Raw genomic sequence first — 20,439 nt, forward strand, 5'->3', positions numbered from 1 at the left:
AATCAAAAGGGATGGTTGAGAAACTTCCTTATCAGTGTACCACTTTTGAAATTCACTGTTATAAAATTGTGCTCACCTAGACTACACGTTTTTTAAGGCTGTAATACAAAACTGCTCTTGTTTGACGGTTCGATAATAAAGTTATTGTATGATGAATTGTTTGTGAATTTAAAGTATTGTTGAACGTGCAAGATAAGATTACAAAATACGAATCACAAGAAGTTTGAATCAACAAACTTTTTCATACAAAATGGTGAAATTTATCATCCCCATTTGCCCCTCTCAACTTCGACCAAATTGATGATCTGTCTCAATTTTATATTGTTTTCTGTTTCTTAGAATTTAAAGTATCTCTTTTCCTTCGGAAGTTTAATTTTGGCAGTATTTTTAATTCTGTTTGATAATAGTTGTCATAGTTATCTGGAAACTGACAAATTTTTAATTTTTTATTTCTTTATCCTTTCTTTATATTCCAAAGATGTATTTGCGAACGAAATTTTTCAGCCAATCAGATTGGGGTACCTACTAATGACTCATTCCATTTCTAATTACTCAAACATTATTTTACCTAATTTAGCATCTTCTGTTTTGAATTGTTCATTTTCTTCGATCATAGATAATATAAGTCAATAATTTTCTTTATAAACCGAATCATATCCGGATAGGAATAATTGACAGATGTACAGGGTTAGCAAAATTGGTGATACCTGAACTACAACTTTTTCAACTCAACGAGATTGAGGAATGGCACATTACGGTCATCATTTTTCGAGAAACTAGTAATGCCCAGAAATGCATTCCTCTATTTTCTTTCGTTTTCGAGTTATAGGCCAAAATTTAAATTTCAACTTTGATTTGTTTATGCTTATGTTGAAATGAAAACATTATACAGACACTTTTTTAAAGCAATCCAGTGGCGTACTATGATTTTTTTCAACAGGTATATTTGCTGAGCAATAACATAAAGATATGTTTTTTTTTTATGAAAACAGTAGTTTGAAATTAATAAGAAAGACTGAGCGCGATGTATGATATATTTCTGAAACGGGAAAAAGATGGCGAGTCATTTCAAACACATCTTCACGTTATAGCTCAGCAAATATACCTGTTGGAAAAAATCATAGTACGCCACTGGATTGCTATCAAAAAAGTGTCTGTATAATGTTTTCATTTCAACATCCCAGCACAAACAGAAACGGAGATAATAACCAAAGTTGAAATCGCACAAATTTTAAATTTGGCCTATAACTCAAAAACAAAAGAAAGATAGAGGAATGCAGTTTATAGCATTATTAGTTTCTCGAAAAAAGACGAACGTTATGTGCCATTCATTTTTCTCTATCTCGTTGGGTTAAAAGTTTGTAGTTCAGGTATCACCAATTTTGTCCACTCTGTACATCATTGATAAACAGTAGGAAGGTACTGACAACATTTTAACTTGAAAGTCGTGTAAGGAAAGGATATTCTAGTAGATCTTGCCGTTGAAAATCGTTGTAGAAATTAACCAATATGCACCAGAAATTGTAGAAACTTCGTCGTCAAATAGGCAATGGAATTTTGAAGGTTGATGTACTGTGTCTGTCTGAACGTAATATCATATTGAGAGAGTTACTACTGGATAGAAGATATTTTTTGTGTGTAAAGGTGCGTAATTCGCAGGATTTCTCTACTAAAATCGTATAACAACATTACTTTCGAGTGATACCGCTTGTTTTTCGGACACCGACAGTATCGACTTACTGTTCGTCGAAAAAACTGTTTAAAAACTTCCTCAGCTTCTGTTTCCGATATTCCTTGGGCGTCTGCAGATTGACCGGCTCCTTATAACGCACCCTGAACCTCCACCTGACCCTGCTCTTCCCCCCTAAATCCCCATAATTTTCGACGTACATTTTCGAAACCACTCGGCGCACAGTTGACAGTTTGACACATCACAATTCGCACTAACATCTTACGCGCGGCATGCACAAACCAAAAAAAAAACTTCTCGAACTGACGAGTCCGTGTTCCAAAAGTACCTCGCCGTCGACCACATGGTCCAAAACTGAAAACACCCACAGAAAGGTCGAACTTTGCGGAGAGGTTGATCCCTTTTATGATGTACAGCCGCACAGGTCCATCGCCATTGGACCCCGTTGGCTCCGGGCAGAAGAATTAGAAATTTGAGCGAGCGGGGGAGTCGGTGTATCATAAATTTTGGGACGCTTCTTTATTCTTTTACGATTTTGAAGAAGGTGAATTATCGATGTGAGGTTGGACGAGCGGCTTTTGATGATTGTTTTTTACTGACGCGTTTTAATTGGGTACTTTTATCTGAATAACGAAAAAGGTATTCGGGTTTATTATTTTCAATAATGAATATTTGGTATCAATAATGAAAAACAGAGTTTCAAGGACATGAAGATTCCGGAAGACGAAAATAGCGACTTGAAGAGTTGATACTCTTTGCTTGAAGCCAGTGGCGGTTCCAGGAGTGATTTTGAGGAGAGGCATTATATTTGAAATTTTGTGAGGTGTTTGTTATTATAAAATAATTGATAATTGTAATATGAGCTATGTGTTTGGAAGAAAACTACTTTGAAACTTATTCTTATTTGAAGGAGGAAATAAAATCATTTTCGATATTCGAAAGAATATTTCTCACAAGTTCTCAAAGAGCAACTCTTCTAGTTGATAAATCTCGAAATTACATATAGCTCGGTGCAACCATTTGGTCTTGACGAATATTTAACTGACCCCAACTTTTTAGGGTTTTACGAAGGACAACTTTCGATACATGTTTCTTTCAGAACAATAATCTCAGATCTAAATGTGAAAAATATTCTGAAAGGGCAACTCTTCTTGTGACAAATCTCGAAATTTAATTGAGTTCGGTGCAACCGTTTGGTTTTGACGATTCTTTAACTGAACCCATCTTTTTGGGAATTTCAGAATGTCAACTTTCGATACGGAAAAATCATCTAAGATCTAAATGTGATACGATACATATTACATATTCTAAAAGAGCAACTCTTCTAGTAATAAATCTCTATATTCCGTTGATAAAGCTACATCATCCAAATCACCCTGCCAAAATCGACACCAAGAACAATTTGTTGCATTTATATTGCAATTTATTACGCTATACTAGGTCCGAATTTTATTACACTTGACATTTCAGAGTTATATGCCCGTTTGGTGTATATGGGTTGTATCTGCATAACCAACTGGTGACTTTCGAAGTAATTATGATAGCAAAATAGGATTTGGAATGGAATTCAACTACTGAAATTATTCGATCTCTTCTGATTGCGTCTGTACTTTCAAGACCTGCTTCGATATATAATATATAATTCTTGAATTATCTTCTCGAATATTTATATAAGGGCACAAAAACTACTGACGTCAATGGCGCACTATTATTTAGGGTGAGGCTGTAAAAATTTTGATTTTGTCGATATTGACAGTAATAAAAGGACAATTGCTTCATATGAATATTTTAACTTTTACTGCCTTACAAAATCATTTCAGATCACATTTTAATCACTGACTAATAATACAAAGTTTTTCTGCCTGGAAAGCCTAAATGCTTTGAGGGCTGTTTTCATAGTTTAAACTCGTATTTTAAATCATATGATCCAGCAATGTAGTCAAATCGATGAATTTGAATCGTAATGGAGAACTGTAGATATAGGTTTTTCTAAAGAGCTATTGGAACGAGGGCAATTAAGCGTTTCAAGTCATAAATCCACTTTTTTCAACAATCTCGATTCGTTTGTTCGATTATATCGGTCACAGTAATTTAGGTGCAAAGTATGTACCTACGATTTGATTTGATTGTTTGAACGTTACAGCAGCTCTCTACTTTTATTAATTGCTATCTCTATAGCAGAGTCCGGAATTCATTATCTCCTCACATTCAAGGTGTTAAGTATAACAAAACAAAATGAGAGAGGAAATATACAGGACTTTTGTAGAATCCTATGTATATCAATATATAAAAGTTCATCGCAAAAATAGGTAGCACTATGAGATTTAGCTCCTGTGTACCAAATTCAGTGGTATTCTCTGAAATACAAAAAGATTGTTTTTAGGGGAGACATTCTGAGTGCTGTAACTCCGAAAAACTCCTTGCAAGAATTAAAAATGGGGGTCTCCAAATTATTAATTTCTGGATACCCTGCATGTTTATCGGACATTTTTTCAGATACCTTCCATGTATTCATTGATAAAATAAACCGGTCAATATTCAATCCATTATCGCGTTATGTCCCGATCATATAAACTCTGCTTCAATTATCATTTTCTCATTACACCTTTGAAGTTTTTTTGCGGATGCAAATGAGTCGCTGAATATGTATGAGGAATTCGCTTTGGAGCACTGGAGCATATTTTTTTTTTTGGCGAAACACGTTTCGTGTTTGCTCTTCATTAAAATTCGTGTACCCTCGATGCTGCCATGGGATGATTAATAAAAATTCCGAAGCTAACCCTGTTGCTGTCGAATTGAGCATCCCTCTCATTAATATTATACGCCCCGTCCATTAGGCTGTCTCTAAAAAGAACACTTTGGAACTTCATAAACCTCCTTGAATTTTGACAGTTCACAGTCTGTCTGCAGCTCAGAAACAACTGGGGATGAACTGACTTCAATCTACAAATTTTGAAGGTTGGAAATCCAGGCAAAAATAAATAAAAATGGTATTTATTAATAAAAGTATCAGAGCTTACCTCTTGCAACATTGTTACAAAAAGGAGTATTTCTTGATGCATGAAGTTATGTAGTTTAGTTTACGAGTAAGTGATATTGAATCTTCATACTAGTTTTGGTCGAATCCAACTGGCATATTTGGAACCAGTTCAGGTCAACGTTTCGTATAATCTATTATTGTGTATCAACTTTACATGTTTTTTCGTCAGAAAAATGATGACTCCAAATGCTTTGATCGGCTTAATCTTTCTCATATATGTATATTTTTATGGCACACAATGCATGAGCTTTTTAATTGTGTTCATACACCAAACTGTCTGAAAAGAATAAGTCCTCAGGCCAAAAATGCCCTTTCTGGATCAGATACTATAAACGTTATTGATGCATACAATTCGAAACTTTGGAATAATTTGGTACAAATATCAATATGTTTTGAATTAAAAAACATTCTTCTATTTAATTCGCGAAAGTTCTTGATGATAGTGAATGATATTGAATCAGAAATCAGATATCTCTGCTGTTTCTAACACAATCATTTGGTGAGTTTTTCGTTTGGTTATGATATTGGTAACATTGGGTTCTCCATATTATGTATGTGATATATGAATTCAATATTGACTCGATGATATTTGGGTACCTATAGGTGCTTGCATTTTTCTTCAGAATTACATATTATGTGGTTTCTCCCCCAATATCTGACACATAAGGAATTAAAATTGTTTTCTATTTTTATTCCTTATATTTATAACAGATGAAAATGAGCAAAATAATGTTCAAGAAAAAGTATGGAGAAAATATAAATATTTTTGTTGAAAGGTTTTTTGGTCATAATGGCAGATCTCCAGAAATTGTAAATTGTTATCTCGCCATTAAAATCCAAAAGCATTCAGTGGTCAAAAACGAAGGCAGGAAGCTTCTCACGGAACTATCAAATATTTCCACTTCTAAAAACCGCGAATGAAACGCCACAAAGTTTAAGAACCTCGCAAACGATACCTACAGTGCGCAAAAAAAGTCTTACGGGACCCCTTCAGATACCCGACCAATTTGTTGTTATTAGAATTACCGTTATTTGAAGGAAGGTAGCCGGCATACCAGCCGGTGGGTTGACTCCGACGAAAAAGTACTATGTGCAACTTTGGACCGGAATGAGCAGCAATAAATACCAGTTTCGGACCTGCCCAAACCACTTCCACTGTTTGCGACCAGTCGACCGTGCGATGTTAGCAAATCTTGAGAGAATTCTAGGGATTCGGTGATTTTCCAACCAACCTGGTGGTTCGGTAGACTTTTTTTTGTTTATTCATATTCGGTTTTCTTTTAACTTGAATACATTTGTTGTCTTATACCCCAGTTTTACAAAACTTCGATTTTGCGATCAACGATTTAATAGTTCGATTTCCAAAAGGAAATCACTGAAACATTTTAATTTCTGAATATATTGAAGTAGCAATAGAGAATCATTGAAAGAATGTATGTATACGTATCATAATTTGATGCTAGAATGATATTCTGTTGAATGCTCATGAATTATCGATTGAAATCAAATTGAAGTTTATCCGTGCATCAAGCGCCATTCTCCGATCAAGCCTTGTAAAACCGAGTGTACCTATATCTATGAAATGTTCCAAAATCAACTTTGAAAGTTTCAGAGTTTACTTGATGACCAGTTTTTTATATTCAATGGTTATTGAATTCAGAATATCAAATTTATAGAGATAAAAATAGATCAATCAGAAGCTAATGGTCAATTAATTTCTAGGATAATGAGTCCACATATCGAAGATCCGGTACTATGGTATGTATTGTGTTGAACATTGAAAAATTTTTTCGTTAAATATTCTGACCGAAAAAAATGGCTTAAAATTGTAAGACATAAATTGGAATAAATCTAATGTTGCAATTATTATCCTATTTATGAGCAGGGTAAATTGAGATTTTTTCAATACCTGAGGTGTATCAAGTTATATAGTTCCATTCTCGGTTTCTTATTCATTAATTTCTTCTATTAAATTTTTATCACAAAATAAGAGATCTTTACATTTTTGCAGTATTCTACTTTCTATTTTGATAATTTCTTTCAGTTATCCTTATTCTCTCAGTATTCAATTTAAATTCTCAAAATTTGTCTATTGTACAGGGTGGGCGAAATTCGTTGTTTACTGAGGCGATCTCGAGGACATGATGAAAACCGTAGCCTCCTACCATCCTTCGTTTTTGAGTTATTAGCAAAAAATGATATTTTGACGATTTCGAAAAGTTCTCATAACTTTTTTGTATTTGAAGTTACAGATCTGAAACTTGAACCCTCTTAGGCACTTTTATAGGTAAAATCTAGTTACAAAAGATTTTTTTCCAATTCAAAAATAACAAAATCAATAAAAGTTTGCATTTGAAAAAATGCCTAATGATTCGAAATGAAGAAATATTTTAAGCTCGTCACTGGATTCTACGTAAAAAAGTGCATGTAGAAGGTTGAAGTTTTAAATCTGTAAATTCAAAGACAAAAAAGTTATGAGAACTTTTCGAAATCGTCAAAAATCTCATTTTTTGCTAATAACTCAAAAATGAAGAATCGTAGGAGGCTACGGTTTCCACCATCCTTAGTTTCTCTGAAAAAGAGCTAGGAAATGTGTCATCCGTTTTCTTTTAGCTCTTATAGTTCTCCAGATCCCCTCAGTGGACAACGAATTTTGCCCATCCTGTACTTACATATATCGAAAAGGCTTATGTTGGCACGTGCGTTTTTTTTTAATGAAATTGTTGGTGAACTGCATGAAGTTGAGCATTATGGCCTTTAATGCTCGCGTACTTCTCGGCCTTTGATAATCCCTCAGCCCAAGTCCGGAGGTTTTGAATAAACGAGAACCTGCAAGCCATTCGAATCTTTCGCCTTTATTGAAACATCCTGTGTCACCTAGCAAATATTAGGATATCGCATAAGCATCAAGAGATTTCACTGGAACCTCGAGTCCGGCTTAGAGAAAAATCAAGAGCGAGACCGCCCCAAATCACCAGCAGCTCGGCGGCAGTTTGCATATTTCAATGTCGTGCCACACCGACGGGTCAGATATTTTGCGGACAAGGAGCGAAGACCGATAACGAATTCGGCCAGAACCGATCGTGTGAACACCCCTTAACGCTCAATCGATTCGTAACGTAACGTTACGATTTCATTTACGATCACTTCTTCAAGTCTTTATTGGCCGCTTAATTGGTCTTGTTAATCTCTAGATCGCCACGGACTTTGGGTCATGGGGTTGTGCGTCTTCTCATTAAGAACTGCACAGTTAGGGCTCATGCCCACTATTCCTCGACATATTATTTTGTCTTTTTAATCAATCAGTGGAGAAGATATATAGAATCAGGGCCGCCCCGGCAGAATTGTATTTCATCACCTTGCTATGAATCATTTTTATAAATTGATGGATATGTCGCAGTGAGTCTAAAAAAACTCTACGAAATAAAGGAACACATGAAAGTAATGTATGTAATGTTAAAAAAATAAATACAAAATTATCAGAATCAGTTGAGTCCTCTGAAAGTTTTCACAAAAAAACTAAATTATTTGAGTAGGTACCATTTGGAGGATAATATATTTGCAGTGGTTTATAGTAGAAAAAATATTAAAGCATTCCTGACATGTCTTTCTGTACTTCACTCACATCTGACAAAGTTACGTAATGCCGGGACCCTCCGTATACAGGGTGAGTCTTTGACTCGTATAAGTATTTTAACAATAGTTGAGGTCAAAAGGAACACTTTTTCCCTATACCATTTTATCCGAATCGTCTCGGTTTAAAAGATACAGGCTATTGAAAAAACATAAAAAAATGTTCAGTTCTATCTCACAAACGGTTTTATCGAATGAAATGAATTTCGGAATGTAGCTTTCCATTTATTTGATGGATCTTGTTCGAACACAAGATATCACACACGTCTTCCAGTTCTCTCATTATGTCCATTACCTACCATAAAAACACCAAAAATTCAATGAACCTAAATCTTGAAAGAAAGTTGGACGCTATTTGATGAATATTTGAACGTTTTGTAAAATAACAGCAGTCTTCATATTTTCTCGTACAATGCGTCGTTTTCGAGTAATTTGATGTTCAAAAATCAAAAATTATATGTGACATTTGAAAAATTGGGTACTTTGGCTGAATACAACTCTGTTTAAAAGATCCAAAAATCAGTAGTGTCACAGATTTACCTTGTTAATCTGAAGGTAATTTTGTTTTTCCAGGGCTGGCACATCTTAAAATGGCTATATAAATCTTTTTATAAGGGCCGAATCGAGAAAATGGTACAAGAAGAAATTATTACTTTTGACCTCAAGAATCTACTGTTAAATTATTTGTATGAGTGAAAGACTCACCCTGTATTGGAAATATCGGAAATAATTGAGAAATATGGAGAATTTTTGAGGAATACAGTTAGTATGGTGCAAATATATGAAATAAATTCATTTTTGTCAAAAAAAAAAAAAATTTCAATTCAAAATACTGGAACAGAGGTCTGTTTATATTTCGGATTACCCAATTTTTGACATTCTTTTTTAAATGGCCTTGATGATGTTATTTTTTTTATTGTTTTGTTCATTGGAAGTCTGGAGCTGGAGAGTGAGCTGTAGATGGCGCAGTTGTGAGAATAGCTCTGAAGGGGGGCACCATAAACCTTAAGGTCATTAATGTCATGTAACACCTCAATTCGAAGATCTTTCAGTTACTAATTCAATGGTATCAATTATTGTATGATCTATTTCTACAGGGTGAATACAAACATCTTTATTGTTTCACTCTCATATTTTCTTTTTATATCATTATTCTTTATCATGTTTAATGTAAAAAAATACAATTACTCGAATTGATGACCTTCGGCAATAATGAGAAAGACGTCAATTAACTCTTTTCTAACATTTTTCAAGAATTCAGTAGTTATTCATTCCCGGGGTTTGAGTGTTTCGAAGATATTTAAAAAAAAAATAACCCTGCACAAATTTTGCCGAGAACGTTGTCATCATTATGGTATTAGTTACCACTAATGCACATGGACAAGCCCCAACTTTGCCGCATTCGAACGCACGCTGCAAACATGTGCACCACCATAACGTCCCATAGGGGCACATAGGGGTGGATCGGCACCACGATGGACGATGGAGATCCGGCAGCCACCCTCTGCCCCCCACCGCCCCGTCGGTTCGCAAATACCAAGGGGGTGTTTTCCATCCCTTGCGCCGGGTGCGACGGACGGGAAAATAACGAGGGTTGTCGGGAATACAATTCACCCCACGCTTCATGACGGGGAGCGCGGGAGGTGAAGGAGGAACGGGGAAGGTTGGTGGGTGGAAACGCCGCCGAGGGGCTTCATGACTATGCCGCCCGTTTCGCCCTTGAAACGTCTGTTATGGCCGAAGAAATTGGATTCCTTTTCGGAAATGACGTATCGGTGTGTTTGCGCAAACTTGGGAACTTACGCGTTCGATGTATTTGCTTTGAGGCCAGTGCGAATTATATCTATACTCCCTTCACTTTTATTTTAGCACTCGGTTGGCCATGGAAATTTTGACACATTTCACTCTGTATAGTACAAAAAGTGAGGTTAAGAGGCTTGTCAAAACATTTTTTGGTATTGGGCTATGTTGCCCGTTCTACGTGAAAGTTTCTGTTATTACGTATTTTATCACAATGTCGAATCTCTTCGGAAAATATGTGACGAACATAATTGAAGTTTATACAAACTGATTGAAGGCATACCAAATCCAGTTATGTGAATGGAAAATACAAAAGATCAGTATAATATCATAATATGCACTAGCTTGAGGAGAGTTAATGTTCGTTATCTTCTTTGGCTAAAGTTTGAATACGTTACATCAGTTATAGATTTCAAAAATATTAAACCGAAGATGAAATGCATATAATGCAGTGATTGGGAATGGGTATCTCCCGAAGGAATTATCAGATAATTACAAGAATGTTAAATTCTTAACTCCGCCTGCAGTATCGTCGGGTGGATTGAGTAACTCGATGGTACTGTTGCCGGTCCCAAGCCCGGATAAAGGAGGAGGGTTATAGCAGCAGGCTAGCTCCCTGCTATATGTGAAAAACTCAACTTGCTAAAAAGCCTAAACATCGCCTCGGAAACATGGACGGATTCACTGGTAAACGACAAAAGCAGAAAAAAAGGATAATGAATATGGGAACATGGAACGTACAGGGAGTAAAACACAAAATCGACATGGTTGTATCAGAAGTGGAAAAACTTGGAATAGATGTAGTTACTCTCACTGAGACAAAGAAAAAAGGCAGTGGTACAGAACGAATTGGTAAATACCTTCATATTTACAGCGGTATACCGAAAGAAGAACGAGCCAAGAGAGGAGTATCCGTTCTATTAAAGGCAACACTTAAGAACAAAGTAACCAACTACGAAATGATCAATGAGAATATATTGACGGTAAACATCAGGATTCATCAACACGATCTTACCCTGATTGCGGTATACGCTCCTTCCGATGATGAATCTATCGCTAACAAGGATTCATTTTTCGAGATCCTCAATGAAGTTATCAACAAAATTGGGAATTCAAGAGAAATTATTATGATGGGTGATTTCAACAGCCGAACAGGACGAGTATTCAACAGTGATATTGTAGGCCCATTCGGAGAAGATCAAATGAACGATAATGGACATAGACTCATACAATTATGTGAAACTAACAACATGAAAATTACCAACGGCTTTTTTCAACATAAACATATACATCGGTACACCTGGGAACAACCTACACGTAATCTTAAGTCGATAATCGATTACTTTATCATCAAACAAAATTCAAACATACAGATGAATGACGTCAGAGTACTAAGGGGAGCTTTTGGTGGCGGATCAGATCATTTTTTAGTACGGGCCAAAGTATTTTTTCCAGCAAGGCGTCAGGTAAGGAGTAGAGATGATGAATTTATTGGCTTACATAAACTGTCACATACCGAATATAATCTCGATAGCTTTATGCACGACAGCACAGTGTTATTATACCAACAACGACTAAATAGTAAGCTAGTAACAGACATTCAAGAACGAACATTCCGCGAAACCTATGATAATATCATTTCAAGTATACACGAAGCTGCTCAAGAATCGCTAGGAACAAGAAAACAATATGAAAGCAATAAATTATGGTGGAATGAAAAAATTGCCGATTTAGTAAAACTAAAGAAAGACTTATATCTGAAATGGTTAACAACAAAAAACCCTAATGATCTCGAACAGTACAGGATAATAAAACGTGAGGCAAGAAAATTAATACAAAAAGAAAAAAATCAGCTTTGGGATAAAAAATGTAATGATGTCAATGCTTACATTGGAGGACGGAAAAATGCGGAAGCTTGGAGATTTTTAAAGTCGGTTCGAACATCACATAAAGAAAAAGCCCCTCTGCAGGTAATAAAGACTGAAGCTTGGGTAAATCACTATAAAAGGTTGCTGACCGAGGACAGACAGGAATATTTGAGCAGATCAACCCCTGAAGAAATATCTATACAGGGTGAAACGATTGAAATCACGGAGGATATGGTCAAAAAGGCCATCAAAGGTTTGAAAAATGGGAGAGCTTGTGGACCTGAAGGCATATACACTGAACTCCTTAAGAATGGAACAGAGAAGTTATTCAGAATGATAACATATATATTCAACTTATGCATTAATGGACATCCTGTACCTGAGCAATGGAAATCGGCCTATATAACATCCATATATAAGAAAGGTGATAGAAAACGATGCGAAAACTACAGAGGACTATCAGTAACTAGCACATTCAGTAGACTGTACGGAAAAGTATTACGAGATCTAATAGAGGAAGAATTTAAGGATGAGGAGGAAGAAGAGCAAAGTGGATTTCGTGCAGGAAGAACATGTAATGATAATATATTCTGCCTCAAGCAGATTATTGAGAAGAAAACAGGAACTAACAGAGAAGTACACATTACATTCGTAGATTTACACCAAGCCTACGATACAATTCCAACAGAAAAACTTTGGGAAGTACTGAAAAGCACAAACATCAACCACACTCTGATTACAGCTCTACAGAATCTATACAATGGTATAAAATCGTGCATAAAAATAGGAAGATATGTTACTGATGAATTCACTGTCACTAAAGGTTTGAGGCAGGGTTGTTGTATATCACAGACATTGTTCAAAGTATATGTGGCAGCGGCCTTGAAACAATGGAAAAGAAAAGTTCATGGCATGGGAATAGAACTTAACAACACAACCCTCTATACCCTGCAGTTTGCCGATGATCAGGCAATAATATCCAATGATAAGGAAGATATGGAATATATGGTACGCAAACTAATTGAAGAGTACGAGATTTGGGGTTTGAAGGTCAACATTCAAAAAACCAAGTATCTGTGTGTCGGCGGAGAAGCAAGTGATCTCACGATGAATGATGGAAAAATAATAACACACTGCCAGAACTACAACTATCTGGGAGTTATTTTTGACTCGACCGGAACGGACAATCATGAAATAGAGAGAAGAATAACCACAGCAAAAAAGGCAATATCCTGTCTCAACGGCATATTATGGAATAAAAATATAACTAAAAGAAGAAAGTTCAACATTTATGAAACCTTAGTGAAAAGCAGTCTATTGTATGGGTCAGAGAATTGGAGACTAACTGAAAAATATAAGAGAAAATTGGAAGCAGTTGAAATGGACGCAATGAGAAGATCGCTCAGGATATCAAGGAGGGAAAGAATCAGAAATGAGACCGTTAAAGAAATGATGGGTATTGAAGGAACCCTAATGGATGACATCGAGAAAAGACAGCTGATATGGTACGGCCACATACAACGTATGTCAGAAACGAGACTCCCAAAGCAAGTAATGAACTGGCAGCCCGCAGAACGTAGGAAGAGAGGAAGACCAAAGACCAGTTGGAAACAGGGCGTCGTTAAAGCTATGAGCACAAGAAACTTGCAAGAACTGGACTGGGAAGATAGAAGAAGATGGAGGCAGGGCGTCGGACAACGTCGGAAGACGTTCTGAACCGGCATATATATATATATATATATAAATTCTTCAACAAAAATCATCTTGCATCAATGTAACTAAAAGGAAGTATAGGTATAGGAGTATAGTTACGTCAAATAATAAGAAATGAAATAAAACATGAAAATATTAATGATGAACATACAATAACACGCTGAAAGTGTGAGGGAAATGAGTTTAAATAAGAATAATAACAAAAACCGGTGTGAACCTAGCAGACCGTTTCCAGCAGACCGTTCGACGGAAACACCCGAACGCGGTGACCAGTGGCGTACAGCCAAAATTTTATAACACGGAAACTATTCGCCGGAGCATAACCATATTTGGTACGTAGGATCGTTATATCGATGTGATTAACCACAAAAAAAATCAGCGACTCGCATAGGGATCCAGGGGGTGTTTCGACATCCCCTAAATTTCAAAATTTTATAACACGGAAACTATTCGCCGGAGCATAACCATATTTGGAATGTAGGATCTTTATATCGATGTGATTAACCACAAAAAAAAATCAGCGACTCGCATAGGGATCCAGGGGGTGTTTCGTCATCCCCTAAATTTCAAAATTTTATAACACGGAAACTATTCGCCGGAGCATAACCATATTTGGAAGGTAGGATATTTATATCGATGTGATTAACCACAAAAAAAATCAGCGACTCGCATAGGGATCCAGGGGGTGATTCGTCATCCCCTAAATTTCAAAATTTCATAACACGGAAACTATTCGCCGGAGCATAACCATATTTGGTACGTAAGATCGTTATAACGATGAGATTAACCACACAAAAAATTAGCGACTCGCATAGGGATCCAGGGGGTGTTTCGTCATCCCCTAAATTTCAAAATTTTATAACACGGAAACTATTCGCCGGAGCATAACCATATTTGGAATGTAGGATCTTTATATCGATGTGATTAACCACAAAAAAAATCAGCGACTCGCATAGGGATCCAGGGGGTGTTTCGTCATCCCCTAAATTTCAAAATTTTATAACACGGAAACTATTCGCCGGAGCATAACCATATTTGGTACGTAGGATCGTTATATCGATGTGATTAACCACAAAAAAAATCAGCGACTCGCATAGGGATCCAGGGGGTGTTTCGTCATCCCCTAAATTTCAAAATTTTATAACACGGAAACTATTCGCCGGAGCATAACCATATTTGGAATGTAGGATCTTTATATCGATGTGATTAACCACAAAAAAAATCAGCGACTCGCATAGGGATCCAGGGGGTGTTTCGTCATCCCCTAAATTTCAAAATTTTATAACACGGAAACTATTCGCCGGAGCATAACCATATTTGGAAGGTAGGATATTTATATCGATGTGATTAACCACAAAAAAAATCAGCGACTCGCATAGGGATCCAGGGGGTGATTCGTCATCCCCTAAATTTCAAAATTTCATAACACGGAAACTATTCGCCGGAGCATAACCATATTTGGTACGTAAGATCGTTATAACGATGAGATTAACCACACAAAAAATTAGCGACTCGCATAGGGATCCAGGGGGTGTTTCGTCATCCCCTAAATTTCAAAATTTTATAACACGGAAACTATTCGCCGGAGCATAACCATATTTGGAATGTAGGATCTTTATATCGATGTGATTAACCACAAAAAAAATCAGCGACTCGCATAGGGATCCAGGGGGTGTTTCGTCATCCCCTAAATTTCAAAATTTTATAACACGGAAACTATTCGCCGGAGCATAACCATATTTGGTACGTAGGATCGTTATATCGATGTGATTAACCACAAAAAAAATCAGCGACTCGCATAGGGATCCAGGGGGTGTTTCGTCATCCCCTAAATTTCAAAATTTTATAACACGGAAACTATTCGCCGGAGCATAACCATATTTGGAATGTAGGATCTTTATATCGATGTGATTAACCACAAAAAAAATCAGCGACTCGCATAGGGATCCAGGGGGTGTTTCGTCATCCCCTAAATTTCAAAATTTTATAACACGGAAACTATTCGCCGGAGCATAACCATATTTGGTACGTAAGATCGTTATAACGATGAGATTAACCACACAAAAAATCTGCGACTCGCATAGGGATCCAGGGGGTGTTTCGTCATCCCCTAAATTTCAAAATTTTATAACACGGAAACTATTCGCCGGAGCATAACCATATTTGGAATGTAGGATCTTTATATCGATGTGATTAACCACAAAAAAAATCAGCGACTCGCATAGGGATCCAGGGGGTGTTTCGTCATCCCCTAAATTTCAAAATTTTATAACACGGAAACTATTCGCCGGAGCATAACCATATTTGGTACGTAGGATCGTTATATCGATGTGATCAACCACAAAAAAAATCAGCGACTCGCATAGGGATCCAGGGGGTGTTTCGTCATCCCCTAAATTTCAAAATTTTATAACACGGAAACTATTCGCCGGAGCATAACCATATTTGGAAGGTAGGATATTTATATCGATGTGATTAACCACAAAAAAAATCAGCGACTCGCATAGGGATCCAGGGGGTGATTCGTCATCCCCTAAATTTCAAAATATTATAACACGGAAACTATTCGCCGGAGCATAACCATATTTGGAAGGTAGGATCTTTATATCGATGTGATTAACCACAGAAAAAATCAGCGACTCGCATAGGGATCCAGGGGGTGTTTCGTCATCCCCTAAATTTCAAAATTTTATAACACGGAAACTATTCGCCGGAGCATAACCATATTTGGAATGTAGGATCTTTATATCGATGTGATTAACCACAAAAAAAATCAGCGACTCGCATAGGGATCCAGGGGGTGATTCGTCATCCCCTAAATTTCAAAATTCGTCATCATCATCATCACCCCCTGGATCCCTATGCGAGTCGCTGATTTTTTTTGTGGTTAATCACATCGATATAAAGATCCTACATTCCAAATATGGTTATGCTCCGGCGAATAGTTTCCGTGTTATAAAATTTTGAAATTTAGGGGATGACGAAACACCCCCTGGATCCCTATGCGAGTCGCTGATTTTTTGTGTGGTTAATCTCATCGTTACAACGATCTTACGTACCAAATATGGTTATGCTCCGGCGAATAGTTTCCGTGTTATGAAATTTTGAAATGTAGGGGATGACGAATCACCCCCTGGATCCCTATGCGAGTCGCTGATTTTTTTTGTGGTTAATCACATCGATATAAAGATCCTACATTCCAAATATGGTTATGCTCCGGCGAATAGTTTCCGTGTTATAAAATTTTGAAATTTAGGGGATGACGAAACACCCCCTGGATCCCTATGCGAGTCGCTGATTTTTTTTGTGGTTAATCACATCGATATAAAGATCCTACATTCCAAATATGGTTATGCTCCGGCGAATAGTTTCCGTGTTATAAAATTTTGAAATTTAGGGGATGACGAATCACCCCCTGGATCCCTATGCGAGTCGCTGATTTTTTGTGTGGTTAATCTCATCGTTATAACGATCTTACGTACCAAATATGGTTATGCTCCGGCGAATAGTTTCCGTGTTATGAAATTTTGAAATTTAGGGGATGACGAAACACCCCCTGGATCCCTATGCGAGTCGCTGATTTTTTGTGTGGTTAATCTCATCGTTACAACGATCTTACGTACCAAATATGGTTATGCTCCGGCGAATAGTTTCCGTGTTATGAAATTTTGAAATGTAGGGGATGACGAATCACCCCCTGGATCCCTATGCGAGTCGCTGATTTTTTTTGTGGTTAATCACATCGATATAAAGATCCTACATTCCAAATATGGTTATGCTCCGGCGAATAGTTTCCGTGTTATAAAATTTTGAAATTTAGGGGATGACGAAACACCCCCTGGATCCCTATGCGAGTCGCTGATTTTTTTTGTGGTTAATCACATCGATATAAAGATCCTACATTCCAAATATGGTTATGCTCCGGCGAATAGTTTCCGTGTTATAAAATTTTCAAATTTAGGGGATGACGAATCACCCCCTGGATCCCTATGCGAGTCGCTGATTTTTTGTGTGGTTAATCTCATCGTTATAACGATCTTACGTACCAAATATGGTTATGCTCCGGCGAATAGTTTCCGTGTTATGAAATTTTGAAATTTAGGGGATGACGAATCACCCCCTGGATCCCTATGCGAGTCGCTGATTTTTTTTGTGGTTAATCACATCGATATAAAGATCCTACATTCCAAATATGGTTATGCTCCGGCGAATAGTTTCCGTGTTATAAAATTTTGAAATTTAGGGGATGACGAAACACCCCCTGGATCCCTATGCGAGTCGCTGATTTTTTTTGTGGTTAATCACATCGATATAAAGATCCTACATTCCAAATATGGTTATGCTCCGGCGAATAGTTTCCGTGTTATAAAATTTTGAAATTTAGGGGATGTCGAAACACCCCCTGGATCCCTATGCGAGTCGCTGATTTTTTTTGTGGTTAATCACATCGATATAACGATCCTACGTACCAAATATGGTTATGCTCCGGCGAATAGTTTCCGTGTTATAAAATTTTGGCTGTACGCCACTGGTCACCGCGTTCGGGTGTTTCCGTCAAACGGTCTGCTGGAAACGGTCTGCTAGGTTCACACCGGTATAACAAAATATGTATTACCCATATTCATTTCTTCGTTTTATTTTATCTTCAACTGGATGCAAGAAGATCGAGAAGAAGATATAGCAAAGGAGGTGCAATTAATTTCAAAGCCTATATGGAAAGGGTGCTGTAGTGAAACGAAATTTTACGTAAACATATTTTACATTGACCCGAAACAGCGGAAACAATTAAGATGGAAGACGAACATATTCAATTTGAAATGCTGAAATAATAAAATCACAATAATCCTCAATAATTCCATGTTTTTTTAGCAAAAAATTTTTTTGCGTAATCAGAATCATAAGCCATTCAAAATTTCAAATTCAATATGTAGGTACCTCAAACAAGTGATGATCTGAATCGAAATTTTTCCATAAAATCACGTGGAAAGAAATTATAATCTGTTTCCCGTTCAAAATCTCAGTAGGAAATGTAAACGCCGGAGTCCCACAGATATCTTTGTATAATAGAAGAGAACAGAGATAAAAATCTCAACAGAGAATACTGTCTTCCTGTATACCCAAGTGTAGGGGATATTGAATTTGTTTACAGAATGAAATTAAATATTCATATCGACGGGCATCTTCTTCGTGATAAATGAGGTGAACGAATACTATAGGTACTATATCTATATTTGGCCACGAAAGATTGGTTTGAATATTTCTCATCAATTATACAGGGTGTTCAAAGGTGAGGATTTTTTTGACAGAAGGTAGAACTAATCAAAATAATTCGTTTAACCAAAAATTGTCTATATAAAATATTCAATATAGCTGAGATACAACCCCTAGAAGTTCGACAAACTGTGGACTGGTGACTAGGCATCGCAAAAACGAAACAAAACATAAACATATGGCTGGACAATGAATGGTTCAGGCCCAAGTTAATCGGATTAGATGCATCAGGTCACTTTTGAGAGAATTGTTGTATCGTGCAATTTAGGGTGAAAATCGAGGCAGTTTCTTGAAAGTGCTATGATGTTTCCCCATTTCATCCCATTTTTACGACGTCTGTTGGAATGTTCGAACAAGAAGATGCCCATTGTGAAAAAATTCGTGAATAATTTGGACGAATTCTATTGGTGAGATTTTGAAGTACTTATTATTCTATTCTTTACACTTGTGTCCTATGTGTCTTCTGTACGTTGTTATCGGAATGTGCCTTTTCATATACATAATCGTATAAGTTACAGAAAAATAATGAAAACAATTCGGCAATCCTAAGTTATCATTTTCATAACCACGTAAATATCGAACGTGCCAATATCCTAAACGAAACCACATGGTCGAATCAGGAGATAAGTTTTTTCCCGCTGCTCTGCGATAATTCAGTTAACAAACTGTCTAGGGTCGTATTAGGATCTCTTTCAGTTTTCATTTTCAAATTTTTTTTTCAAATAGGTCATTTTGAAAGTTTTGTATAGGTGATTTTTGGTGGAACACTTCATTTTGACCAGTTTTACCTTCTGTTGACAAAAAAGCCTCACCTTCAAATACACCCTGTATACAGCCACAAATTCAAAATTGACGAGTTCCGATATTCTTATTGTTTCTGGCCACATTCAAATTACAATAGAACCGGAAAGACCAGAGACAATAACTCCATTGTCTAGTGTCTACCAGGAATATTTAAAAGAAATATAGTACCTACCTAAGATTTTAGTATGGAATGCGTTGGCGATCCTGTTCGAACTAGTTCCGAACTCAATTGATTCATTAATCAGTTAGTAATCAAAGCAGGGATATCTTATAGTTTTCACGAGATGTTGTAATTTCCCATGTCGGGAAGTTTGGAATCGGAGTGGAAAACATTACGCTGATTTACGTTCGATAAAGTCCTCTAGCGGAACGATAACTCTCACAACTAACATCTCCCAGGACCGTTCAGAAACAGGTAAAAGTGAGTGGAATATCGCAATTATTGCGAGATCGAGTCCCGAGGGAATGAAATGCTGCCCCGGGCCGGCAAACAGCTGTCACTCGCAATGAATAACAGGTAAATCCGGACGGCAGCAGCAAGGCAGTGTACCTACCTCCTGATGGGATTCTGTCTTTCTGTCACGCGATCCGAAATGAATGCATGGATTCGCAGATCAGTC

General features: G+C 36.9%; 1 protein-coding gene across 3 annotated transcripts in view; it reads right to left on the reverse strand.

Annotated features, from left to right (window-relative positions):
• LOC123311269 (polyhomeotic-proximal chromatin protein-like) overlaps positions 1–20,439 on the reverse strand; it is a 39,916-nt gene that overhangs the window by 11,418 nt on the left and 8,059 nt on the right. For 2 of the 3 annotated variants that reach the window (XM_044895134.1, XM_044895133.1), the window contains exon 1: positions 1,741–1,913. The exons of the other annotated variant lie outside the window; for it this stretch is intronic. In XM_044895134.1, the coding sequence (XP_044751069.1) occupies positions 1,741–1,892 (152 nt within the window). In that variant the 5' untranslated portion in view covers positions 1,893–1,913. Of the gene's footprint in view, positions 1–1,740; positions 1,914–20,439 lie in introns of those variants that run through there. 3 annotated transcript variants of the gene reach the window in all.

This window comes from Coccinella septempunctata, chromosome 4, assembly GCF_907165205.1.
Source record: "Coccinella septempunctata chromosome 4, icCocSept1.1, whole genome shotgun sequence".
NCBI classification, from domain to species: domain Eukaryota; kingdom Metazoa; phylum Arthropoda; class Insecta; order Coleoptera; family Coccinellidae; genus Coccinella; species Coccinella septempunctata.